This window comes from Macaca thibetana, chromosome 12 (genome assembly GCF_024542745.1).
Source record: "Macaca thibetana thibetana isolate TM-01 chromosome 12, ASM2454274v1, whole genome shotgun sequence".
Taxonomy (NCBI): domain Eukaryota; kingdom Metazoa; phylum Chordata; class Mammalia; order Primates; family Cercopithecidae; genus Macaca; species Macaca thibetana.
Window position 1 is genome coordinate 64,233,401 of NC_065589.1, and position 12,776 is coordinate 64,246,176.

Sequence of the window (12,776 nt, forward strand, 5' to 3'; positions counted from 1 at the left end):
AAAAAGTAAACTTTTTACTTCATATACATATATGTATATATGTGTGTGTATATATAAAATAGAAATTATATATATAATTTCTATTAAATATACTACATATCCCCATGCTAACATATACATATACTAACACCTCTGAAATACTCTTTCAAGAACCTGAACCTGAAAAGAAGGTTATTGAGAAACCAAAACTCAAACCAAGACCCCCAGCTCCGCCACCTGCTCCACCTAAGGAAGATGTGAAGGAGAAAATATTCCAACTTAAAGGTAAAAACACCACTTCCAAAGTTTTATTAGCCTGCTTCAAACTTCTATCCAGCCATCTGAAATGATGCTTGCAAGAAATGTATGACTTTTAGAAGTGTGTACTTTTTCAGACATGATTGTACTGTGAGATTGCATACAGTTGTGTCTTCTGCTGCCCCATGGTTCCTGGGTTGCTTGTCATGTCATGCCTGCTGCTGCAAAAGTCAGAAAGTACACTGATAGCGTCATTGGGATATCTGAATGCAGGGGCTATCCAATTAACTTTCTTTTGTGGAGTGGGTAGAAAAGAGTTTTCTGATTTCAAAGCCTGATTGCTGTACATATCATTGTGGTCTTATGCTTAAGGAATGTATAAGAAATCTTTGCAAGATATTTTCAATATTGCAGTAACACATTTACTTAAAAGCCAAAACTTTGTTCTTAAAGAATTGCATGTGCTTTTAAATATATTACAAGTAATATAGTTATGATCTCCAATAGCTGATATGTGCCTATATATCATGAAAGGAAAGCATATGAATGACTTGTTACTGTTCCCCTATCTTTTTTTTTTTCTTGCAACTTAAAGAAGTGTTCTGTGTGGTTCTCAGGGGAGCTGGAAAGAGTGGTTATGAAGACATTTGGTATCCAGCATCCCTTCCTATTATTAAACTTCTCTTCCACCTTCTTATATTTTGATTTTTCTATGAATTGACACAATGTTACTTAATTTTAAAAATATCAGTTTCTTTAAAAGCTGAAACAAACTGGCAAAAACATATTATTCTTATTTTAACAAAAAGTTGTCTTGTGATGTCATATGATTCCCCAATCTAAAATTATCTAGATGTAATCTTAGATATGCACTTTCCCCATACAGACCTGTGTATCTGCAAACCAGAGTCTTCCAGCATAAGACATTGCTGCTGGTGATTCTTGCCCTCTACAACCCTCATGGCCTTTAGGGGGACCCTCTGGCACCTCTTGAAAGGCCACCCATCTGTTAATTAACACTCCATGAGGACACACACATAAATACATTTCCCTTAACGTAAAATGTATGCTCAAAGGAAAATTTCTTCCTCTTGCCAATAACAAAAATTGCCTTATTTCTCTGCCGGTCTTTAATTAACTACTGAGCTTTGGAGTAAAACTGCAGTCTGTTTTCATGGTTCGAATGCTTCTTGTATGTTCTTTGGAAGCTGTTCTTGGCTGTTATTAATGCTTTCTGGTTATAAGCAAAGCTTGGTTTTGATTCTTGGAGTAGAAAGTTAATCACTTGCTTCAGATTAAATATACAAATAACAAAAGTAAAATCATATTCTTTAAAGCTGTTCCAAAGAAGAAAGTTCCTGAAAAACCTGAAGTTCCAGAAAAAGTGGAGCTTACACCTCTGAAAGGTATTTCACAGGCTGAAAAATACATACTTACGTGGTAGCCCTTTTCCTGACTCCTCGCTCTTTCTGCCTCCATTGAATGTTCTGTCTCTCTTTTTCAATCATCAGAGAGTAGTCCCATTCATTTCTTATATCTCTGTGGCTTTTATGGTCCTGGCTCATAAGTGTGGCTTCCTTTGTCTCCCATCCCTTTCATACATTGCATAGACATGGTCTATCTTCGTCTCATCTGCATATGTCTTCTTGCATTTTCCTAAACTTAAAAATATCAAATTTTACTGGTTAGCCAAAATTGATATCAAGAGACATGTGAGATTAAAATGCTGAGAGCTATTAGTAAACTGTTTTGACATTTCCCTGACATAAGCATTTTAGCCAATGTAATAAGCATTAAAAATAAGTCCTATCTTCCTTTTATATTATGAAGGTTATTTGTAGCGATTTCCTTAGGACTTTCATGTCAGTCTCTTCTCACTGGCTCTAAGGCATTCTCTGAGGTGTACAGAATTCACATTTCAGAAAAATTTCCTTATTGCTGTAGGTAATTTTTAAAATGTATTTTTCTGTAAACAGTATTTTCCCTAATAAGGTCTCATCTAAAAGTAGACCCTAAAGAAAACTAAATGAATTATAAGAGTCTAGAAAACATCTATCAAAAATAAACTTAATTTTTCTAGTAGGTAGCAGTGTTCTGTTCAAGTAATCAACACATTCAGACCTAGAAATTAAGACTGTTTCTGGTCACTCTGAAATTTTGGGGAAAAAAGTCATCCATATAAATATACACTTCCTGATTTCATAAAGGGGAGATTACAAAATAATGTTATCATGGATATTGATCATAAACATTAAAATAGCACATAATCACACATAATGACTTTAAAATAATAGCTACAATGGTGGGTTCTCAAATATCAATAAGATTTTTAAAATAAAATAATAATATAAAAAACGCACAGATATATTTTCACTATGTCCATTATATCAGTAAAGAAAATCAATATTACGCCTCCTCGCTTTACATTAATTAGATGCATGTGCTTCCTTCTGGGTTTGAGCAATAAAAATAGTTACTAAGAAGATTGGTACCTTTAAAATAGTATTGAAGGCCAACACAATTTATCCTGGATAAAATATGTAATGTTTAACTGTAAAATTTTTACTTAAAATATTTGGCATTAGAAAAAAGTGATTATTCAAAATGAAATACATATTTGCCTATTGCAGGTTTAAATTTTTGAAATAAGAGTTAAGCAATGTTATCTTTATCACATAAAAAAATTTAATGAGTTGCAAATATCTTGTTTGAAGCCCTAAATAGGAAATTTTACAGAAATATCTAAAAATTCAGCTTTCTGACAGTGAGCAAATAGTTACATGATACAAATAAATACTGTTCTAAATTAGATTTTAATTGACATTAGTAGAGAGGAAAAAGGTTTAATAATCACTACATGTTCCTTTCTTTCACCATTCAAATCTGTGAGGGCCGTAATAGCAAAAGAGGCCGCTCTATAAAATAGCATCACCCACCATGCTCAGTATTCACTGTAGAGGAAATTAATTTTGAATTCCTTGCATTCCTTAATTTGAATGAAGAACATTTTCTTATTCATGAAAAATGAGCTTCCAACACCAGCTTTGAGATTTTATAATTCTATAATTTTAAATATTTTATCCAGTATTATTTCAAAAAGGAAATCTTAAGAAAGGATACTCTTTTTCTGTTCAGAAAGTGAGATATGGCCCTTCCCCAGCATCAAAGTCACAAATCGGAACCCTTGGCCACCGTCTGCCCTCAGTGGAGAAGACTGAATGATGGCACTAACACTTGCCAGTATCATTTTCATACATTTAGTGGTCGGGGAGGTAACATCATAAATTTGGACAATCTGCAGTTGCAGTTTGGGACAAAGATGCTGACCCTATAATTTGATTAAAGATTCATAAAGTCAGTACAGAGCAACATCCTCTACAAGCATTTAAAATGAATACATTTGCCTGCAGTTAATGGAGTTGAATTTCATCACAAGGCTGTATAGATATTTATACAGAGGAGATAACTTGAAATGTATCATTTAAACTTAAATTCTGTGGTATTTATATGCAGTGAAAATTGTTACTTAATGCACTACAGTTAACTAGTTTTAGGAGAGACATTTTTCTTGTTGAAATTCCGTTTTTATATAAATTCACTTCAAAATTTGAAATCATATTCTTTTAAGTGCCTGGAGGAGAAAAGAAAGTTCGCAAATTACTTCCTGAACGTAAACCTGAACCAAAGGAAGAAGTTGTTCTGAAAAGCGGTATAGTATTTTTCGACCATTCTGTCAGCGTTAAGTAATTTTAAAAATGAACTTGAAAGCTTACAAAATGTTTCTGTCCTTTGGTTTTCTTTGAATTGGTTTGCTATTTATCAAAATTTGTTTGTAGTTTCACTGAAAATTAAGAAAAATGTCATTTCCAGATCTTTTTTTTAAAAAAAGACAGAAATTTTGTGAGCATTCACAGTATTTTGAAATTTAAAATGTTAATAGGCATAACTAAGTTGATAATATTCTAAACTAACAACAACCATGACTGCCATTTTCATAACCAAATTATGTAGTAAAGTACACTAAACCTATTGAATACCTTACATGAAACTACTTTAGCTTAAATTCAATATTCAGTTTTAAAGCATGACACAGGATCACCACAACTAATAAATAACATCCTTAAAAAACTGAACATTTCTTTCCGACTAATACAATATTAAAGAATGTGAAACAAGATAGTCAAATGAAGAATTAAGTTCTAACATTGTCTTCACATAGAATTCTGATTTTTAGGCTACCTTTCTTTAGATATCTCTGCTTAAGTAAACTTTCTACTTATTTACATACTCATTAAATCATTAACATTTAATTATTATTACAATTCGTTGCTATTCAAATTATTTATTTTGTGTTGGAGCTGTTTCTCCCACAGACTTGTCTCAGAATATACCCTCTATCAAGACAGAAACAAAGTAACTTTGAGTGCTATTATAATTAACGTAACAACCTTTGATTCAAAAAAAAAAGAAAAAACTTTTAGTGTAAATGCTTACTTTCCAGAGTGCTAGGTAGCATGCTTTTTTTCATTTTCCTTGCTTTGTACATTATTTGCATTTGTCAAGCTTATTCAACATCTTCATTAGTTTGTCTTGGTTTACATATAAACCTTTTTGTCTTTAAAGTTCTAAGAAAAAGACCTGAAGAAGAAGAGCCTAAAGTAGAACCTAAAAAACTAGAAAAAGTTAAAAAACCTGCAGGTAGGAATCTCAGTGACAATTTGTAAGAATATCTTTTAACAAAATGGACATTTAACAAAAGGTTTATCTTGTAAACATAAATGAAGTTAGATGTAAACATGGCTTCATATTTCATCTGTGATGTAGTCTTTGTTTTCCATTGTCTGCTTTCTGTTTAAATAGTTTTATAGTAATTCCCAAATCCATTCATGTATTTCCCTGCACTTCATTCTTATCATTCCTTTGCAACTTAAGTTCCTCCAGTAGAAATGACTGAAATAATCAAGTGGCTATTCATGGGAGGTTGTCAGCAAAGGTTTCATAATCTGGGAGCTTTTAAATGGATTGGCTTTTATCATTAGCCTCTTCTCAAAGGGTGTAATTATTGGGAACTATTATAGAAGTGATTTAGAAGGAGAGAGCTATGGGGAGTGGAAGACAAGTTGATGGAATAAAAGGAAGAAAAATAAATGAAAGCAGAGTCAAGAAAATAAAATAGAAATTGATAAACTATAAGGTTTTTTAAAAAACCATCAATAGAGTTTTTGAAAAATAAATTGATATTTCAGATGAGTTGCTCCCTAAATGTTCAAATATTAACACTAAAAAAAAATCTTATTATCTTAAAGTACCAGAACCACCACCTCCAAAACCTGTTGAAGAGGTTGAAGTACCTACTGTTACAAAAAGAGAAAGGAAGATTCCTGAACCAACAAAAGGTACAAATCTACTGGCATTCTTAGTTGTCTCTAAAAATGCAAATATGTATCATTTAAAATATTGTTACACTGACATAAAGATTTGAACACATGACCTTAATCTGTTCATCACATATGGCTTAATTTTCTTTACCATCTCACTCTCCTATGCAATTGGCTAATGATTACCCAGTTGCAAAATAAGTTACCAGAAAAAAATATTGTATTTATGGGCAATGAGATAAATAACAACATTAAAACCAAGAACATTGCCTTACTATATTTTCCAAATATTTTGTTTAAAATGAAAACTAATCAAATACTTGATTTGATAATTATAGGTATATAAATTCTAATATCTTCCAAGATATGTGGGCTTAATTTTGGTTTTGACTTTGTGAAAAACTTCAAAAATCCTGTAATAATCTGCCCTCTACTCTGAATTATTTCAGTGCCTGAAATCAAGCCAGCAATACCTCTCCCTGGACCTGAACCGAAACCAAAGCCTGAAGCAGGTGAGCAAGCTTATCCTCAATGTCAACAGCATATTCCTTCTTGATTCACACACATAACATGTACTTAATAAAAGATAGTAGGTGAAAGTCAGTATGTATCAAATGATTTCTAATGTCTCAATATGCTTAACATACTATTCTCTTAAAAACTAGTTATTCAAAGATTTCAAAATTATATCAGAAGAGGCAAATAAGCCACCAAATAAGCTTTTAGGAAGTGACAAATTGATACATTAATGCAATGGACATCTCTCTACAGAAGTGAAAACAATCAAACCACCTCCTGTGGAACCTGAACCAACCCCCATCGCTGCCCCAGTAACAGTGCCGGTGGTTGGAAAGAAAGCAGGTATTTATCTTGTAGCTTTCTTTTTTCTAGTTTGTTTTGGTGACTTAATAAAAGTATTCACACTTGATTAAAATTCAAGCCCTGTTTATGTTGCAACATAGGTATCATTTCAACTTTAGAGGTTTATGATAAGTTTCTAGCCTTTCTTCATCTAGTATCTTTTATCCACCTTGTCTCCTGCCCAGTGGGTGAATATTGTGCCTTAATTGGAATGTACATTCCCGGGTTGTGCCATTTCTTTCATATGCTTTGGAGATTAAGTAATGAATATGTTTGGGGCTGATAAAAACTAAGGAGACAGGCAGAGACCCTATAAGGGTATACATATAAGAATCCCATGAAGCTTCAAATTTTCCTTATACCCTATTGGAACTATTTCTCTTTTTTAAAAAAGTCTGTATATTGGGATAATGTAAAAGTTCTGGAAATGGATAGTGTTGATGGTTGTACAACATTGTGACTGTATTTCATGCAACTGAATTGTATACTTAAAAATGGCTAAAATAGTAAATTTTATGTTAGGTATATTTCACCACGAAAAAAAGAAAAAGAAAAAAGAGACTCCATAGTTCAGTCTTTTAATCTGTATAAGTAATTAGATCAATAATAATTTTCTTAAATGTTCTAACTTAATGGTATAGATATCTCAAGTCCAAACTTAAAGCACCTATTAGTTGTATATGAATTATTTAGTATAGTTCATCATTTAAGTGATAATTTGAGACATAATTGATCAAAACTAATTTGATATGTAATTGATAGTCATTGATAAACACACAAGCTATTTGCCCTCTGGCTCACTATCTGGCTGACAAGATCATTCATATCCCAAACCTCAGCATCATGAAATATATCCACATAACAAAATTGCACATGCATCCCATGAGTTTAAAATAAAAGTTGAAATTATTTTTTAAAAAAAGAAAAAAATAACAAAACCAAAAATAAAACAAAGTAAATTTAAAGTGGGGTGTGGGGGGAATGCATATATTGATAATTTTCTAAGATGTGAAGAATCTAAGATATTCAATGTAATGCCTTGACAATTTGTTCCTATGGAAAAATGATCATCTCCACTGATAAAGCACAAAATAAAAAATTCAGGGTGAATAAAAAAAAAAGAACTATTTGTTACATTCCACAATGAGATGTGCATAGCCCCCGGGAATAACATTTAGAAATATCCATAATAGCTTGACAGAGAGATTTTTGAATTTAATTTTCTGAACCTAATAAAAATTGATTATATCTTTAATAAATCAATAAATAAAACTATTCAGAAAAATTATATTATTTTAGATTATTCATTCAATAATTATATAGTCATTTTATATTTGTTTATATATTTTTATATAAATTATTTAGAAATTTTTTTATTTAAAATTATCTCAAAATATTTGGAGTTTACCATGTTTAATGACATGAAAAAATATACTATATTCTTTTGACTGTAGTTTAATTTTTAATATTTGTTATATTTTGTCACTGATGTTTATGATTTGGGCATTACTCTTTTAAACTTTTATAATGTCAATGTAGTACTTTTATTATTCAGAAAAAGGTGATGAATTGCTCTTGGCTAATTAAGTATGTATAAAAATAAAGCTATTCTCAGTTATCCTGGGGGCTGAGGCTAGCGAACTCGTTCCACAGTTTTTACTGTCCTGTATTAATAATGGAATCAAACTCTAAATGTCAGAACTCTCTTGCTTCTGCTTTACTTCATTGTCTAAGGGAAATCTTCAAAGAAACTCATGCATGTATGGTACGTGGACTCTTTTTCTTTAGTCTTCCCTGGATTTGTTTGTCTGCCCAATTTAGACATAAAAAGAAAGTCTTTTGGTAACTTCTCGGCCATTTCCCTTTTCCCTACACTGATTTCTTATTGACAAAACCTCATTTCCTTGGCTCACATAATCAGGACATACATAAACATATAAAATATTTTGCATAGTTAGGCAGGAGCAAAACTTTTCCTCACAAGGCAACAGTAAGCCTTCCAAAAATGGGAAGAGAATAAGGCACTTGCTGAAAGAATCTCTTAATCCTAAATATGTTGGCAATTTAGCTTGAGCTCTGCAATCTCAGAATATGCCTTCCTGGAAATATGATTATGCATAGAAGTCATATAAATGAAACCAATTTCTCTTTATGCATTAATATTTATAATGGAGCATGACTCACCCTCCATGGTTTACTATTAAACATGAAATAAGTCCGAAAAGTGTTTAAATGCTGAGTTTTATTTTTATTTCAGAAGCCAAAGCACCTAAGGAAGAGGCTGCCAAGCCAAAAGGTCCTATCAAAGGTGAGACTCGTTTTTCTAGTACTTGTATTGTAACCTTCCACTCTGAATTTCCAAAGTTCATATTCAAGGGGAAAAAAATTACAAAATTTATAACAATTTTTATTTTTTCTAATTGATTCTACTAAAACTAGCATGTTTTCTGATATTTCAAATAATACACTTTTAGTATTATGCAAGGAGGTAAAAAAATATATATATTATATATATATATATATATTATATATATATACCAACTATGTTTAAGCATAGGGAATCCTGTAAGTTCTTAGCTTCACTTTTCATATGCATATTTATACATGGCAGATAAAATAATCAGACATTAATCTGGCTATTTTATACTTCAGATTAAAACTTGAGAAAAGGAGCATTTATGATTCATGGATTCCTTATACCATCTCATTTTCTTGTCTGAAACAAGGCAGTATAAATTCAATTGACCTTTCAATTGCCTTGTCTGGCTGGTTTTATCCAGCAGGCAGCCAGGTATGAATTTTCTGACTCCTATGGAGATGCCAAATCAACTTTTTATTTTACTTTGAATTAGGTGTAGCCAAAAAGACTCCTTCACCAATAGAAGCCGAAAGGAGGAAATTAAGGCCAGGAAGTGGTGGAGAGAAACCTCCTGATGAAGCCCCATTCACCTACCAGCTAAAGGCTGTGCCATTGAAGTTTGTGAAAGAAATCAAAGACATCGTCTTGACTGAATCAGAGTTCGTTGGCTCTTCAGCAATCTTTGAATGTTTGGTCTCCCCCTCCACTGCAATTACAACCTGGATGAAAGATGGTAGCAATATCCGTGAGAGCCCCAAGCACAGGTTTATTGCAGATGGTAAAGACAGAAAGCTGCACATCATTGACGTTCAACTTTCCGATGCTGGTGAATACACCTGTGTTTTACGTTTGGGAAACAAAGAAAAGACCTCCACGGCTAAACTTGTTGTAGAAGGTAATTTCCAGTCTTCTGAACATAATCTATATTAAACTTCAATGTAACAAACCTTAGTAGCAACTTGCATTGTAGTTTTACAAAACCTCTTATTTCCAAGTTTTATTTCATTGAAAATATTGTATTTATTGAAATATATACTGAAATTCTTCACAGAACTTCCTGTGCGTTTTGTAAAAACACTGGAAGAGGAAGTCACAGTGGTCAAAGGACAGCCATTGTACTTGAGCTGCGAGTTAAACAAAGAGCGTGATGTTGTCTGGAGGAAGGATGGCAAGATTGTGGTGGAGAAACCTGGCCGAATTGTGCCGGGCGTCATTGGCTTGATGCGGGCCCTGACCATCAACGATGCAGATGACACAGATGCTGGAACATACACAGTTACTGTGGAAAACGCCAACAACCTGGAGTGTTCATCTTGCGTAAAAGTAGTAGGTTAGTACTTTCCTGGAAGATTTTTTCAGCTTATTACCACACTAAGGAAATGGAAGAAAGGACTTCGTTTCCCAGTATTACGATATCAGAAATCTTGTACCTAAAAGGGGAATAACAATATATCCTATAGTGGATTAATTATGCCCAATTTTGTGAAATTTTTCCTATTTCTGAAATTTACTAAGGAAGCTATGTATATTACTTGTTCAGATCTTAATCATTTTTCCTGATTTTATTTTCATATAGAAGTCATTAGAGATTGGCTGGTGAAACCTATACGAGACCAGCATGTGAAACCCAAGGGGACAGCTATTTTTGCCTGTGATATAGCAAAAGATACTCCAAACATTAAGTGGTTCAAAGGATATGATGAAATCCCTGCAGAACCAAATGATAAGACTGAAATACTGAGAGATGGAAATCATCTATACCTCAAAATTAAGAATGCTATGCCAGAAGATATTGACGAATATGCAGTGGAAATTGAAGGAAAAAGATACCCTGCAAAGCTGACACTTGGAGGTATGAAAATCCTACCTTTTATTCGAAATATAAGTTTTGTATATGTGTAAAGCCAAATAACACACCAAAACACATAAAAGCAAAGCATTGTTGGATTGTCTAAAGCATTATGTTATTTCATCCCTGACCAATACAGAGCGTGAAGTTGAACTGCTTAAACCAATAGAGGACGTTACCATCTATGAGAAAGAAAGTGCAAGCTTTGATGCAGAAATCTCAGAGGCAGACATTCCTGGACAATGGAAACTGAAAGGAGAACTTCTAAGGCCCTCACCTGTGAGTAATTTCACATTTTAAATTGTTAGTCATATAAAATAACCACATCCTATATTCAATATCTACTTCCCAGATTCAGGTTCCTTTAATAATAATGGAGTCTTCTAAAGTCTCCAAGAAGGAAAGAAATTTTACATATCACTTGGGGACAACTTGAACAATTTTTGTACAATGTTATGACAGGGAATTCTCTGCTTACTTTTATTAGTAGTAATTTTTAAAACTCTATAGAAATCTGTATCTGAAACATTTCTCCTATAGGGAATTTATCTCTTTCAAATGGTTACTAAAACTATTGTTTTTCAGACTTGTGAAATCAAAGCAGAAGGTGGAAAACGCTTCTTAACTTTGCACAAAGTCAAACTGGACCAAGCTGGTGAAGTCCTCTACCAGGCCCTGAATGCAATTACAACTGCCATTTTGACAGTAAAAGGTATGGGGCTTTTAGAATTCAGGGAGGGGCCTCAACTTCATTTCACATCCCTGTGCATTCTGAAAAGCCTCATTCTTAATGTCTGATTTTCAGAAATCGAACTTGACTTTGCTGTGCCCCTGAAGGATGTCACTGTTCCAGAAAGGCGACAGGCTCGATTCGAATGTGTCCTCACCCGAGAGGCAAATGTTATATGGTCCAAAGGACCCGATATAATCAAGTCATCTGACAAATTCGATATCATTGCTGATGGAAAGAAACATATTCTTGTTATTAATGATTCTCAATTTGATGATGAAGGGGTCTATACTGCTGAGGTAGAGGGCAAGAAGACCTCAGCTCGGTTATTTGTCACAGGTAAGAGAGCTAATGAGATCTGTGACATCCCATAAAAGCATGCAAATATATGACTTTAAAGATAGGACACCAAGTTCTAAAAGCTGTGATAATCAGCATCACTAATTAACTTTCACAGTGTTACCAAAACAACCCCCTGAATTTTTTTTTAGTGGCACTCTATTTGGAAAGATGAATAAATAAGTGTCATGTGAAATGGGTCCCTTTTACTCAGACAGATTAGAATGGAATGTTTCTGAAGGTGAATTGTGTTTCTGAGGCATTATCTATGCTTGCATTTCAGGTATAAGACTGAAATTCATGTCGCCTCTTGAAGATCAGACAGTAAAAGAAGGTGAAACAGCAACTTTTGTATGTGAACTTTCTCATGAAAAAATGCATGTAGTCTGGTTCAAAAATGATGTCAAACTCCACACAAGCAGAACAGTACTCATCTCTTCTGAGGGCAAGACTCACAAATTGGAAATGAAAGAAGTGACACTGGATGATATATCTCAGATAAAAGCTCAAGTCAAGGATCTGAGCTCCACAGCACAGCTGAAGGTCTTAGGTAAATGTAACCAACTATAACCAGAGAGCCAGTTTCTGAATCATGGGAGTGGGGAGTAATAAAATATTTTGCAACCTTTTACTCTTTAATAAACTTTAGTTTTCACATTCTTCTAATTTGATGCTAAATGTTATTTACAGAGGCTGATCCCTACTTCACTGTGAAATTACATGACAAAACTGCAGTGGAGAAGGATGAGATTATTTTGAAGTGTGAATTGAGCAAGGATGTACCAGTGAAATGGTTCAAAGATGGTGAAGAGATTGTCCCTTCACCCAAATATTCTATCAAGGCAGATGGCCTGCGCCGCATTTTAAAAATCAAAAAGGCAGAACTTAAAGATAAAGGCGAATATGTGTGTGACTGTGGCACAGACAAGACCAAGGCAAATGTTACTGTTGAGGGTGAGTTGCTCGACAATGTAAAATTTACCGTATCTGAATCTGTAGTTTATTAGTTCGGTCATGCTAACA

General features: G+C 33.3%; 1 protein-coding gene across 1 annotated transcript in view; it reads left to right on the forward strand.

Annotated features, from left to right (window-relative positions):
• TTN (titin) overlaps positions 1 to 12,776 on the forward strand; it is a 273,451-nt gene that overhangs the window by 152,638 nt on the left and 108,037 nt on the right. The window contains exons 198-213 of the mRNA XM_050750513.1: positions 151 to 264; positions 1,575 to 1,643; positions 3,866 to 3,946; positions 4,861 to 4,935; positions 5,544 to 5,633; positions 6,065 to 6,127; positions 6,387 to 6,476; positions 8,734 to 8,784; positions 9,329 to 9,730; positions 9,887 to 10,165; positions 10,412 to 10,687; positions 10,824 to 10,963; positions 11,270 to 11,396; positions 11,490 to 11,753; positions 12,037 to 12,303; positions 12,444 to 12,707. Coding sequence (XP_050606470.1) covers positions 151 to 264; positions 1,575 to 1,643; positions 3,866 to 3,946; positions 4,861 to 4,935; positions 5,544 to 5,633; positions 6,065 to 6,127; positions 6,387 to 6,476; positions 8,734 to 8,784; positions 9,329 to 9,730; positions 9,887 to 10,165; positions 10,412 to 10,687; positions 10,824 to 10,963; positions 11,270 to 11,396; positions 11,490 to 11,753; positions 12,037 to 12,303; positions 12,444 to 12,707 — 2,652 coding nt within the window. The remainder of the gene's footprint in view (positions 1 to 150; positions 265 to 1,574; positions 1,644 to 3,865; positions 3,947 to 4,860; positions 4,936 to 5,543; positions 5,634 to 6,064; positions 6,128 to 6,386; positions 6,477 to 8,733; positions 8,785 to 9,328; positions 9,731 to 9,886; positions 10,166 to 10,411; positions 10,688 to 10,823; positions 10,964 to 11,269; positions 11,397 to 11,489; positions 11,754 to 12,036; positions 12,304 to 12,443; positions 12,708 to 12,776) is intronic.